This window comes from Ammodytes marinus, assembly GCF_949987685.1.
Source record: "Ammodytes marinus genome assembly, chromosome: 12".
Lineage (NCBI taxonomy): Eukaryota > Metazoa > Chordata > Actinopteri > Uranoscopiformes > Ammodytidae > Ammodytes > Ammodytes marinus.
Window position 1 is genome coordinate 5018637 of NC_137216.1, and position 13083 is coordinate 5031719.

At 41.9% G+C, this 13083-nt stretch overlaps 1 protein-coding gene across 1 annotated transcript in view; it reads right to left on the minus strand.

Annotated features, from left to right (window-relative positions):
• The window catches only part of ptpn4a (protein tyrosine phosphatase non-receptor type 4a), an 88689-nt gene that overhangs the window by 49336 nt on the left and 26270 nt on the right, over positions 1–13083 (minus strand). Inside the window, exon 2 of the mRNA XM_080038221.1 lies at positions 6268–6422. Within this exon, the coding sequence (XP_079894347.1) occupies positions 6268–6405 (138 nt within the window). The 5' untranslated portion in view covers positions 6406–6422. The remainder of the gene's footprint in view (positions 1–6267; positions 6423–13083) is intronic.

Here is a 13083-nt window from a genome sequence, read left to right on the forward strand (position 1 = left end):
TAAAAGTGCTTTGTTCATCAAAAGCAACACTAAATAATCTCTCATATCAATAAAAGAAAATTCTTCAACACATTCATGTTTTATATGGTTTCAAAGTGGGGGGACACTTTTTGTCACCACCGTCAGACAATCCATTAAAATGTAATAAAATCAGCCAAAATAAGGGGGCAGCTGTCACTATGAAGGACCTCTTGTCACATTCTACCTCTGCAGAGTACATGAGAGTCAGACAGGCTCTGATAAGTGTTGTAGTTTTAGAATATTTTACATTCCAAATCTTGAAAGTCCTGTGTCACAACCATGATATGTCAACACCGACTTACAATTTCTGAAGAAGTTATTTAAAATGTTTTGATATTTTATTTTCCTGAAGTAGTTCATACTAGCACCTATCATCAACAGAAAAACCAAACTACTAATAGAAAAACTCTATTTGTTCTGTTTAAGAAACGTTAAATGTCAACACCGTCAGATATCAAAAACATGTACAGTATATTCATATACATTTTAGGGCTGCAACTAACGATTATTTTGATAATCGATTAATCTGTCGATTATTTTCTCGATTAATCGATTATTAATCAATTAGTGTTTTAGTCCGTGAAATGTCAGAAAATGGTGAAAAATGTTGATACATTTTCCAAAGCCCATGTTGACGTCCTCAAATGTATTGTTATGTCCAAAACACATCAGTTTACTGTCATAATAGGATTAAAGAAAGCAGAAAATATTCACATTTGAGAAGCTGAAATCAGAGAATTTGGACATTTTTTATTAAAAAATTACTCGAAACGATTAATCGATTATCAAAATAATTGGCGATTATTTTAATAATCAATTAGTTATCGATTCGTCGATTAATCGTTGCAGCTCTAATACATTTTGAAAATATTTTGTGTGGCCTCTATCAGTTTTGGTGAATATTTGTGATCAATATACATCTCATGGGTCTAACATAAAATGAGGGAACATTTATTTGTGTTTTTTGGTGTCTGACGGTGTTGACACGAAATAAGGAATGACAAGCTAAAAAGCCCATTTTGATAAAAAGGACAAAAGCTGGGAGGTTGTGTCAAACCTTAGCTCAGTAGCTTAGTATATGTTGGATACATACAGTACATGTCATTTCATTTGCCTAAACATAGGGTTTGTATTTTTTCAACATTGCACCCTGTTTTGTCCCACTTCTAAAGAATCACTGATATACTATCTATGTGGTGTATAGATACAACACATAGATCTGTGATCTACACAGTCAAAGACAGGGGTCAAACAGACACAATGTGGAAGTGAAGAAACATGCAGCCTCTCATATGATATTTCCCCATGTGAAGCTATTCATGGACATGTCTGAGAGACTGTGTGTGTGTGTGTGTGTGTGTGTGTGTGTGTGTGTGTGTGGGTGTGTGTGTGTGTGTGTGTGTGTCCACTGCTTCCCCTTTGTATGAAGTGGCTTTTCAAGCTGGATGTGGGAGCCCTCTGTGCACTTTTTATACTGTGCTCCCAGGAAACCCATCGCCACTGTGTGTTTGTGTGTGTGTGTGTGTGTGTGTGTGTGTGTGTGTGTGTTAGCCTCTTCTGGTATTCTAAATGCATGCGAGTCAAGCAGCAAACAGCCATACATTGTTAGAACTGAGACGGGAACATGCATACAGACACACATGTCCACACACACACACACACACACACACACACACACACACACACACACACACACACACACACACACACACACACACACACACACACACACACACACACACACACACACACACACACACACACACACACACACACACACACACACACACACACACACACACACACACACACACACACACACACACACACAGCAGCAGCAGCAAACGCCACTTGCTGTGTTTAGCCTATGGGCTGCATAGAGCCAGAGAAATGTTAAAAAGAGTTACCAACACATACTAAGGATATGCCAACAGTGAGAAAAGAAGAAAAAGAGGGATGGGGGGAACCACAGACGACAGAGAAAGTGAGAGGAAGACAGAGAGTCATAGAGACACACAGATGGAGAGAGAGAGAGAGAGAGGAGAAAAGAAGAGTGATTAACGATGCGGCAGTGGGAGACAAGCGCTCATTGTGTGGATCTTCATCAGTCCAGTGAAATAGTGTCTGTGTGCGTGAGAGAGGAGATGAAGAGGGAGACGCTGTGGTAGAGAGACATCACAAGAGACTGGCTGTGAGAGAGAGAGAGAGAGAGAGAGAGAGAGAGAGAGAGAGAGAGAGAGAGCGAGAAAGATAGAGAAGGAGAGGGAGATGCTCTGAGAAGTTTTTCAGTTTGAGGGTTAGATAAAGTGTTGCAGGGGAAAAGATCCCAAAACATTCATTTTAACTTTAAGTGTTTTTAGTGCAGCCAGGTTGACAATACATGAATAAATAAATACATCTAATAATCAAAATGTGACACATTTATTAGTACTAACGTCCTTATACATTTCCCTCCACGGGAAGCTGCTGAGTGCGTGTGTGTTTTTGTTAAAGAATGATGGAAATTCAGGAATGCGAGAGGCAGCTTGTCCAGGCAGGAAGAGAACTACGTAAGGAGGAGTCATTTACATTCACCTCTGTCTCTCTCTCTCTTTGTCCAATGGGCGCACACACACACACACACACACACACACACACACACACACACACACACACACACACACACACACACACACACACACACACACACACACACACACACACACACACACACACACACACACACACACACACACACACACACACACACACACACACACACACACACACACACACACACACACACACACACACACACTTAAATGCCTTATATGAATCTGTTAACTGCAGTCAAATAGACAGTGTTCAAACGTTAAATGAGGTTGTACATGGCTTACAGCCAGGTTAAATGTTAGCTATGATGGAGCTGAATAGTCTTGCTTGCTGCGTTCCTTCATACTCGGAGCTCGGAGATTTCCGACTTGGTAGTTCCGAGTTCTGACCGAGTTCCAGTGCATCTGCTCACGATAGTATGTACGCCTACAACCTTTCTCGTCCAAATACCTAAACGTTAGGCTCTAGCAAGTTACCGTTGCCAGGTACTGGTAGATCCATAGACTACAATATGTAGTGAAGTCTTACATTTCCGAGTTCCCTGTTCAACTGGAACGCACCGTCAGAAGCCGGCTCTTGACACACGTGACGACCAAACATTATGCGATTGGTTGGCTAATCCAGAGTGGCACTGGGCAGATCCAATAGTTTTAAACTTCAACAGACACCCGCCTCCAAGTGAGTGAAAGCTTGCCAATTACAGCACTTCCAGACCTTCTGTACAAATGAAATGAAGTACGATGGTCTGGTTGGACCAGGCTAGATGTGATGGTGACTATGTGGAATATCACGATACATTGCCATATAAATACATGCTGTAAACCAAAAATCAACTGGGAAAACAAATAGACACTTAAGAGCTACAGCTTCCTTCGCCAAACCTTTTATCCAAAACGTAATAAAACATTTAAATAAATCGCGATGTTGCCTTCTCACACCGCGATGTGGGATCGTGGCTCTGTGTATCACGATTCTCGGTTCGAAACAAATGTTGTTACAGCAAGTGGCTGAGAACAATGTTGAGGTTGTGTGCCAGTTTCAGTTGAAGTCAGGAGCCGGCGTATGTAATACGTCACGAGTCACGACCAAACATTATGCGATTGGTTGGCAGATCCAGAGTGGCACTGGGCAGATCCAATAGTTTTAAACTTCAACAGACACCCGCCTCCAAGTGAGTTTACATTTTTCAATTGAGCGATTCCAGACCTTCTGGAGAAATGAAGTACGATGGTCTGGTAGGACCAGGCTAACAGGAAAACATATAGAGTGAATAGACTAAAAAGCACACCTGCAGTGTTTCTCTCCCCACCGCCCCCCCTGCATATCTCCCCACTTCTGGATAGAGAAGGAGCTAAGCCTTTAAAATGCTCCCACGACCGGCCACGCCCATCCCACTACACAAACACAAATACGCTGAGCCGCTCTCCCCATTTTCAAGTTTGTCTTACTCTTAACGCATAATTAAAATGAAATTACTTAACAAAAACAGAGCAGCCCTAGTCTCCATATTGGCTGGCCTAGTCACAGAGTTGGCTCACTCACTGTTGGATAAGGTGTCTCTAGGATTGGTTGACTGGATGATGGAGTCATTAGTCAACTGAAGGGTCGAGGAATAGTAAACTAGATATTGGTATAGTTTGGTATATGTTTTTTTTTTCTCTAAACACTGGCGCAATCATGCCACTGAAAGTTTGGAACAGGACCCAAACCCTGATCTCAAAATCAAAGCAAAATTAAAATTGTTCAGAGAATATATCCTAGTCTTAATCATTTCCAAAATGCTAATTCCACAGAACTGGGTTTCAGAGTTCTCCTTCAGCTGTTTGCACAATGTTCTAGTCCTTTGCTGCTCTTTCTTGCTCATTGTTAAAGAGCTACTTGATTAACCAATAGCTCTTTCAGACAGCTGAGTGTTTATGTGGTGTATAGTGCATGCTATGGCTACGGCTGCATGTCCCTTTACTCCTGCTTCTGACCTTGCTTGTGTGTGTCTATGGAGGTGGGTCAGTATTGAGCTGGGCCTTTCTCTCATTTCTTGTCATTTGTCACAGCAGATTCTGCTCTATGCTGGTTCCGTTTCCCATCTATACGATCATCAATACAAGCCCTCATGTGCTCTCTGGTTCCCATGACAGTAAGTGACTGCTTCTGGGTTTTGACTGTGGGCTGGAGTGAAGGCCAGTGGGCCAGCCAGAGGATCAATAGAAGGATTGTTGCTCTGAAGGGATGGCTTGACTTTCCAGGAAGTCGCGGCGGCTGCTGCTGCTGCAAGGGGCCTGATCAATGACACTGACAGAGAGACTGACAGAGAGCCAGTCATTCATTCAGTAAGATGGAAGGAGGGGGGGGGGGGAGCAGAGAGGGTGAGACATGTGCAGGGAGGAATGTAAAGTAAGAATATGGAGAGGAGAGGTTTAAGAAAGGAGATAGGTACGCCCATAATCCAGATTATTTATGCTACTGTGCTCATTGATGTTAAATCATTATTATCATGCTTCAGACAGAAACAAACACAAAGGCACAAGGCTTTAAGCAGATTCAAACTCATTTATTTTTTATTTATACTTTTTTTTGTGGTTGACAGATTTAGGATTTTTCAATTACCGATTATCTCAAAATGCCATTTATCGGGAGGGAAGCTAGGGATTGACCCACTAATGGGACGGCAGATTTATCCATCCATACTCAGTTTTTTTTAATCTGGTTTGAAATGTATGATCACATCTAAGCAGAACATAATTTACAATGCACAAATCTATACAAATGTTCCCTTCTTCTAATGTGTGTATTGTGTTCTATTTGATATACGTACACGCTTACACATGCAAGCTCACCTGCATGCACCCTTCTGCACTCACTCACACAAGCACACACTCCAACGCCAACAGGATGTGTGATCTGTCACATGGGATGTAATTAGAGGAGTTGTATTTCCTGACTCACAAAGGGGACTTCCCTTCAAGCACTGTCATATCTCTGATCAAACACATGGGGACAGAGGCAGAGAGAGATAGAAGAGAGAGAGAGAGAGAGAGAGAGAGAAAGGGACAGAGGCAGAGAGAGATAGATAGATAGAAAGAAAGAGAGAGAAAAGGAAATGTGTGGAGGGCGGTAACGTCAGTCCACTTCCGACCCCGATTTGGGGCAAAACATTTGGCCAACCGCACACAAGCATGCACACTGGTAAAGCAAGATAAAGACCAACTCCGCCTGATCAAGTCAACCCTCAGGGCCAGCAATGGACAACATGGAGTCAGTGTCAAGTGGTTAAAGGGAGATCTATACAGTCATGGGAGAAGGGGAGGGAGGGAGCACAAACTCCATGGACTGAATTTCTCATTTCAAACACACGCCTGGCTCACTGGTGGCAAAGAGGCGGGTTGAGAGGGCGGTTGAGAGGGCGGCGGTGTGAAAAAAGGCCTTTAGCTTGGTCATATTCTAACGTGTAAACTCAATAAGAAAACTGTATAACAAGAAGAATAAAGCTTTACAGGCATCCAAAAGCAGGTAACTAGTGTGTTTCAATTGATGGAATGCTTTGCTTCAGGTCAAGGTGTTTTTAAGAAGCACCAATTTCATTCATTGGATTCTGCGTTTTGTCTTCTCCATTTCAGTTCCTTGGACTTCATAGTGGGATGTGTGTGGAGTACTTACGCTGACTTTGAAGGCCTGGACTGTGTTGTCCAGCAGCAGTACGTTGCACACAACCTGTGTGTGCTGCCTGTCTCGCTCCAGCTCCGTCGCCCGGACATTGTAGGATCTGCCAGCGGGCAAGCGGAAGCGCGCGCTCATCACGCTCCTCCCAGGGTCTGCAAACAACCACAAGAAAAAAGAAAAAAGAGATTGAGTTATCTTATTATATCAGTGCTAGTAATGTACACACATACTATCTGACAATTCAGGATTGTTAGGGAAGCAAAACGTCCCTTTGGTCCATCTACAAAGAAGGCAATAAGTCAATGTAGAGAATGACACCATATACGCCATGTTCTCCCCCTCACCGCCTCAGTGAAGGCAGCCACACATCAAGGCAAGCCTGTACAAGCACGGCCAAGGAGCAAACACTGACTGCTTCATTAGAAAAGAATGTCAATGAGTAGGCAAGCAACACACTCACTATACCAGGGGGATGTGGAAACCCAGCACTAAAAGTAGTACCAACAAGCTACTATAAAATGAAGGAAAGTGAGAGAAAATACCTTAGCAAAAGAGCTTCAACATGTGAGGCCCTCCAGGTTTCTATAAGTGTATGTCTGATAACAGATAGCTGAGATAATACTGAGAGGGAAAAGTGAGTTAAAGCAACAAGCAGGAGATGTTAAAGCTGCCTGGTTGGACATGTATAGGCATTTATGACATTTCAACTCTTTCAATCTTCACAGCATTGTAGTAACTTCACTCATGTGATCATCACCGATTCACAATTCATCTTCAATACTTTTTTTTGTTTGTTTGGTTTTCTCAGTGTATGGTCAATGTGCCAGGCTGGATGATTGGTTGTAAATCATCAGTTTACAGTTACTGAATAACCAAAACCAAAAGCTCTCGTTAACGATCATCCGACTGCTTTCTATATCTCCATTGATTGCAGATTACACATTCCCACGTGGCTTGAATCCAAGTGTACAAAGAAAAGGAAAAATGGACCTAAACTTTGCACTATATCTTTTCTCTCCGGGGGAGTAGTGAATTACCAAGAATAATGTCTCAATTACAGAAACATTAATGAACTATCATTAAAGCCTAATTATTTCTTGAAATGAGTTTATCACAGATATATTGACATTGGAATGCTGTGTATTTACATTTTAAGGGGGGATATATTTTTTGTTACATTTGATAATGACACTTATTTTAACATGATGTCATTGTATTAACTCATAAGATATTCTATTCATTTTTCTTAAAGGATGTATCCCTTTCCTGCAGCAGTGAATCTACCATGGTTGCCTGTCAGCCTCATAATAATAATGACTTAACTCCAGGATGTTACTGCACCTGGCACATAAAATAGTCTGGTACATAACCACATTGTGTTGTTTTTACAGGTTAGAATATTTACATTAAACAAATGAGATGAAAGCTGGTAATGTGTGTGCTTTAGGAGGTGATGGCAGTTACCTGTGGACAAAACTAAGCTAGCTGTTTTAACACCTGTTTCAGTAGTTATGCTAAGCTAAGCTAAGCGGAGGTTTGCTTAGTGTGCTTGCTTTACATCAAGCGTACAGACATGAGTTGTATCAACCTTCTAACTCTTATCAATAAGACTGTTCCTTTAAAATAGTTCAGCATGTATAAGTAATCAAAACTTGCCCAAATCTTGCATATATTTGATAATTAAGTGAATTACTCAGGTATAAATTATCCAGCTAAAATGCTATATTCATGCTATTTCGCTATACTGAACAAAACTAGAGGTGAGGAAAAGTGAGCACATACACACTGAGAGTCATACACAACAACAGACCTGTGTGTGTGTGTGTGTGTGTGTGTGCGTGTGTGTGTGTGTGTGTGTGTGCGTGTGTGACGGTGTTTGTAGCAGTTTTCAGTATTTCTTAATATTTTCTTGTGTAACATATGCCAATGCATGGGTATATTTGTGCCCTCCACGTCCATCTCCTGCATTTTGTTGTTGTTGTTGTATTCCTTGGTGATCCATCTTGACAGGAGACATAACAACCCTACAAGGGCCATGGCCCTGTCATCAAGGGCTGCTGCATTTGCAACGATGGCTCTGTGTGAGCGTTTTGGTGTGTGTATGGTATATGGAGTGCTCTCTGCGTGCCTGAGCTGCTTGTCACTACACATCAGCACAGACCTCCATGACCATGGCAGATGGTACACAGCACACACACACACACACACACACACACACTTCACAGCCTGCCTTCTGCTTCCACACATTCAAGCTACACACAAAATCATGAGTAATATTACGTCTTTAACAGGTGGTTTAAGTTGTGTGATTTCATCTTAATTATTATCTTACTCTATTTCAACAATGTAAGAATAGGGGATCTCATTGGAACATTGGTACATCTAGTATTTTGGATAATTATGTATCCTTTAGTTTGAAATATATGTATCATTGATATTTATCATTCCTAAATATGGGACGCATGTTTTAGCATTTTTTTGTCCCATCTGCGAGCACCAATCATTTCTAGTCAAATCTATGGATCAAGTGTTAGACGGATGCATACCTCAAACCAATGCCAATGGGGATGGGAATTCAAGAAGAACATGGGAGAAATAAGGAACAGAAGCTTAGAACTATAGAAGCATTGGTAAGTTAAAGCCTCCGGAAACCTGGTCTAAAATAGTAACACTTGATATCAAAGGTTGGTGTCCCAATAAGCTTAGACAAAAATATGATTTATGTGATGAATTTTATAAAACTTAGTTAAAAGATGCTTTATTTATTTTTTTATGTCTACACCATTTGACAGGACTGTGTGGGAGTGGCCAATGACCATATCAAAACAATCTCCATGGCAACGGTCATTGTTTTTAGAGAACGTTCAGGCAAGGAACTGTCATGATTGGTTCCAGAGATCTATTGCGTCATTAGAACCAGAGCATAGCCCGCCTCAGCCAAAACAGAATTTCTGTAAAGTTTATCAAACTTAAATGACACTATCTTGCATTTCAATTGATGAATATGTCTTACACTTTTCAGATGCTTTACTTTCATGCAACTAACTCCCCAAATGACATCAAAGGATGTTGTGGATTATGGTTTACAGGTGATTTAAGCAGAAAAGAGTGGAAACAGGCCACACAGCAGCAACAAATGCATGCAAGCGCACACAGGGCAAACATGACCATTCCATCAGTTTGGGAAACGGAGCGAATGCTTTGGAAAGGGAGAACAAACAAGAGGCACGCAGGCAGAGATGAAGCCATGCAGAAGGGAGGAAGGTGGGAAGGCTCTCTCTCCTATCACTGGCTCACACTGGAACACAAGAGCTATAGGGATACGGAGATGATCCAGCCTGACACCTTCACCACAGGCTGCCCATCCTCAGCTCTCTTCCTGTCATAATATTTTTTCTGAAGACAATCTGAAGACAGCGGACGGTGCTTGGTCTTCAAATTGTCTTGGATACCATCTCTGTAGTGTGCAGCTATTTATGACACACACACACACACACACACACACACACACACACACACACACACACACACACACACACACACACACACACACACACACACACACACACACACACACACACACACACACACACACACACACACACACACACACACACACACACACACACACACACACACACACACACACACACACACACACACACACACACACACACTCCCTCCCCCAACACATCTGGTTGTGACCTAAATTAAATTGAAACGTAGAAAAAAAAAGAAAATCCATACTACCGTTTATAAAAGCCACCAAATATTTGTATTTAGGTTTGGCCTCAAATGTATTCTAATATTTGTGTGTTTAGAAATAGCCCAGGCTCTGTAAATCCAGCAGCAAACTGGATGAAGCATCTACAAGTGAATACTGAACTGTTTCTACATTACACTGAGACAATCATTTCTCAGTTGTTCTCAGATGGACTTTCACGCCAGCAATGTATGTTCATTCCCCTTGTTTAGTCTACTAGAGGGGACTGCAGTGTTATCTGCTCTGCTGTTCTGCATCTTAATTGCATGGTTCTCTCATTTGTACTGTGTTCCACTTAAATGTAGCTCATTTTGCTTTAATTCTTAGGTTTCTTTTTTTTTCAGTCTCTGTCCTGCTCTATACTGCATTCTTGACCACCACCCTATTCTTTTGTATTTGTACCATTTCCTATTGTACATATTTTCTCCTGTTCAATCATTTTCTGCTCCGCTGTGTCCTTTTTCAGTGGTGCTCTGCTGAGCTGGACAGGGCAGCCACACACTCCCCTGAGAGAAGCCTCCGGAACTCCGGAAGCACGCTACCATTATTGCTTCCTGCAGTCAGCAGAGCTTACAAACAGGCATGAGTGTGAGTGTGTGTGTGTGTGTGTGTGTGTGTGTGTGTGTGTGTGTGTGTGTGTGTGTGTGTGTGTGTGTGTGTGTGTGTGTGTGTGTGTGTGTGTGTGTGTGTGTGTGTGTGTGTGTGTGTGTGTGTGTGTGTGTGTGTGTGTGTGTGTGTGTGTGTGTGTGTGTGTGTGTGTGTGTGTGTGCGTGTCTTGACCCTAAAGCTTCCCTCAGTGGTGGGCTCCTCTCGCTCCCTCAGCTTATTGCAAACACAGGCGGTCCTGGAGCCTTCCTGTCTGCATACAGGAATACACACACACCCTTCATATAAACACCGACGACACATGGCATTCACATGGACACATACAGAGACATGAACTTTATCTGACATCACAATCAGTGTGTGTGTGTGTGTGTGTGTTGCTCCAGCGAATCAGGATGCACACACAAATGCAGGAACACTACGATCAAAGTAACAGTGCGCTCGCTTCGCCCTCTTATTATTTCTCATTTACACCAACACAGCAGAAGTCTTCAAGGGAAAAGTTACACAACAATCAACAGTCTTTTCTCAGGGTTCAACTAAGGGCCGACTGCTGAACTTCATTTGCCTCTTGCGTTTCTATTTTTTTACGCACAGTTTTCCACGTTCAAAAGAAAACTCCAAAGACAAGTTTTCTTTTCCTGTCGCATTGTGTTCCTTGGGAACAATTGGACTGAGAGGCTAGTAGTTTAGTTAGTCATCCCAAAGGAACGGTGCATCAGCAATCCACACAGTGTAGAAGAGCGGAAACTAGGCCACAGACAAACAGGTGGTCAATTACAGATGTGTGCCAGTGTGTATGTGTGTGTGTGTTTATAGATTGTGACTGCTGTGAGTTTAAAAAAAAAAAGAGAGTGTGTCCCATTCTCTTTCTAGCCGATCCCTCATTAGACCCCTACATCCCCCTCTTCTGTCTCCCAAATTTGACCACAGCCATGATCCCTTAAATTCTACATATGTTATGTAGGACGACAACAGCAGCAGACAGGGTGCCGGTGTGTGTGTGTGTGTGTGTGTGTGTGTGTGTGTGTGTGTGTGTGTGTGTGTGTGTGTGTGTGTGTGTGTGTGTGTGTGTGTGTGTGTGTAATTGACCGATTTAAACATTTCAAATGTGACTGTGTGAGTGGGAGGTGGGGTGCCAGGGAAGTTGCAGTTTAAGGAATGTGGGCAGTGAATGACCTCTGGCCCCCTTTAGGGATAGCCATATGTGGCCCTGGCTAATGGTAAAGCCATACAGTGATACAGTGCAGGTTGTTATCTGGTTGCTACATTCGAGGAGGAAGAAGAGGAGGAGAGGATCTATATAGTACAATTAAGATTAAGATTCTAATCAGGTTCAAGTGGATACAAGGAACTTTGATTATTTGTTGATTCTAGCTACCTTTGGACTAAATTAGTGTTATTACAAGCCTAGCCTAGCTGGCGGCGCATGCATTTGTTTAGGAATCAAGTGAAAGAGAGACAGCAGGATGCACTGCCATGAGTTAAAATGTATAGGATATGTGACATGATATGTCAGATCATCAATGATAATACAACAATGGTAACGCAAAGTAAACTTTGATTTAGTATCGTTAAGGAAACACATGATCTTCTGGTCTGTCTGCTGTAAATCAATTTCTACCTGTAAGCAAAGTCATGACATTTATAGAAATGGCATTACTCTTGCTGATGGAGGGAACATTAAGAAACATTTCAAAGTTCCTCGTAGGAGGTCTAACATTTTAAAAATAAATAAGTTTGAAGTTTTATTTCAGTGCAATGTATTGTTAAAGTTTATTTAAAAACCAAGACTTGAACTTTTGATCTTTTAGTGGGCTCCAAGCCAAGCCACTGTTTAAGCCTTCTCAATATACCAAACTGTTATGACCTCAAATCACTTCCATTGTACTCTTCCATTGGATCTCCTTGCAGTTGGAAGTTGGAATGCACATGGGCCCATTTCTATTGTGACAATATTTTAAAGGGATTTAAAAAAGGTGAGGTTTTTAAAAAACAACAAAAGCTATTGGAAATAAACCGTGCTGATTATTACAAGAGGAAAATATCCAATAAGGATTTCCCATCTTTGATCTCAAATTCATCACAAATTCATAAAGGGATCCAGAGTTTCACATGTCTGCAAAGACCTCTGCTTGAACTTCCCTGAACCCTTGTGAAATAAGCCTCTTGGAGTGCATGAATGAAAGGCCTGAGTCAGCCTGCATTGATTACAAACACATAACAGTCCAATCCCGTTCTCAAGCTCCTCAAAGCCCTTTATGTTTTAATTCAACTCAATCAAAATGTGCTACAACAGCAAATAGGAATAGTCCCTCGGGGGTACGAGGGCGCAGTATTGCAACCGGAGTCCTTTAATGCTGAGTGTTTGCCAATTGGAGTTGGAGTTGTGAAAGAAGGAACACATTTAAAAGGTCTTCTTGTCACAAGCCACGGCTGTCACC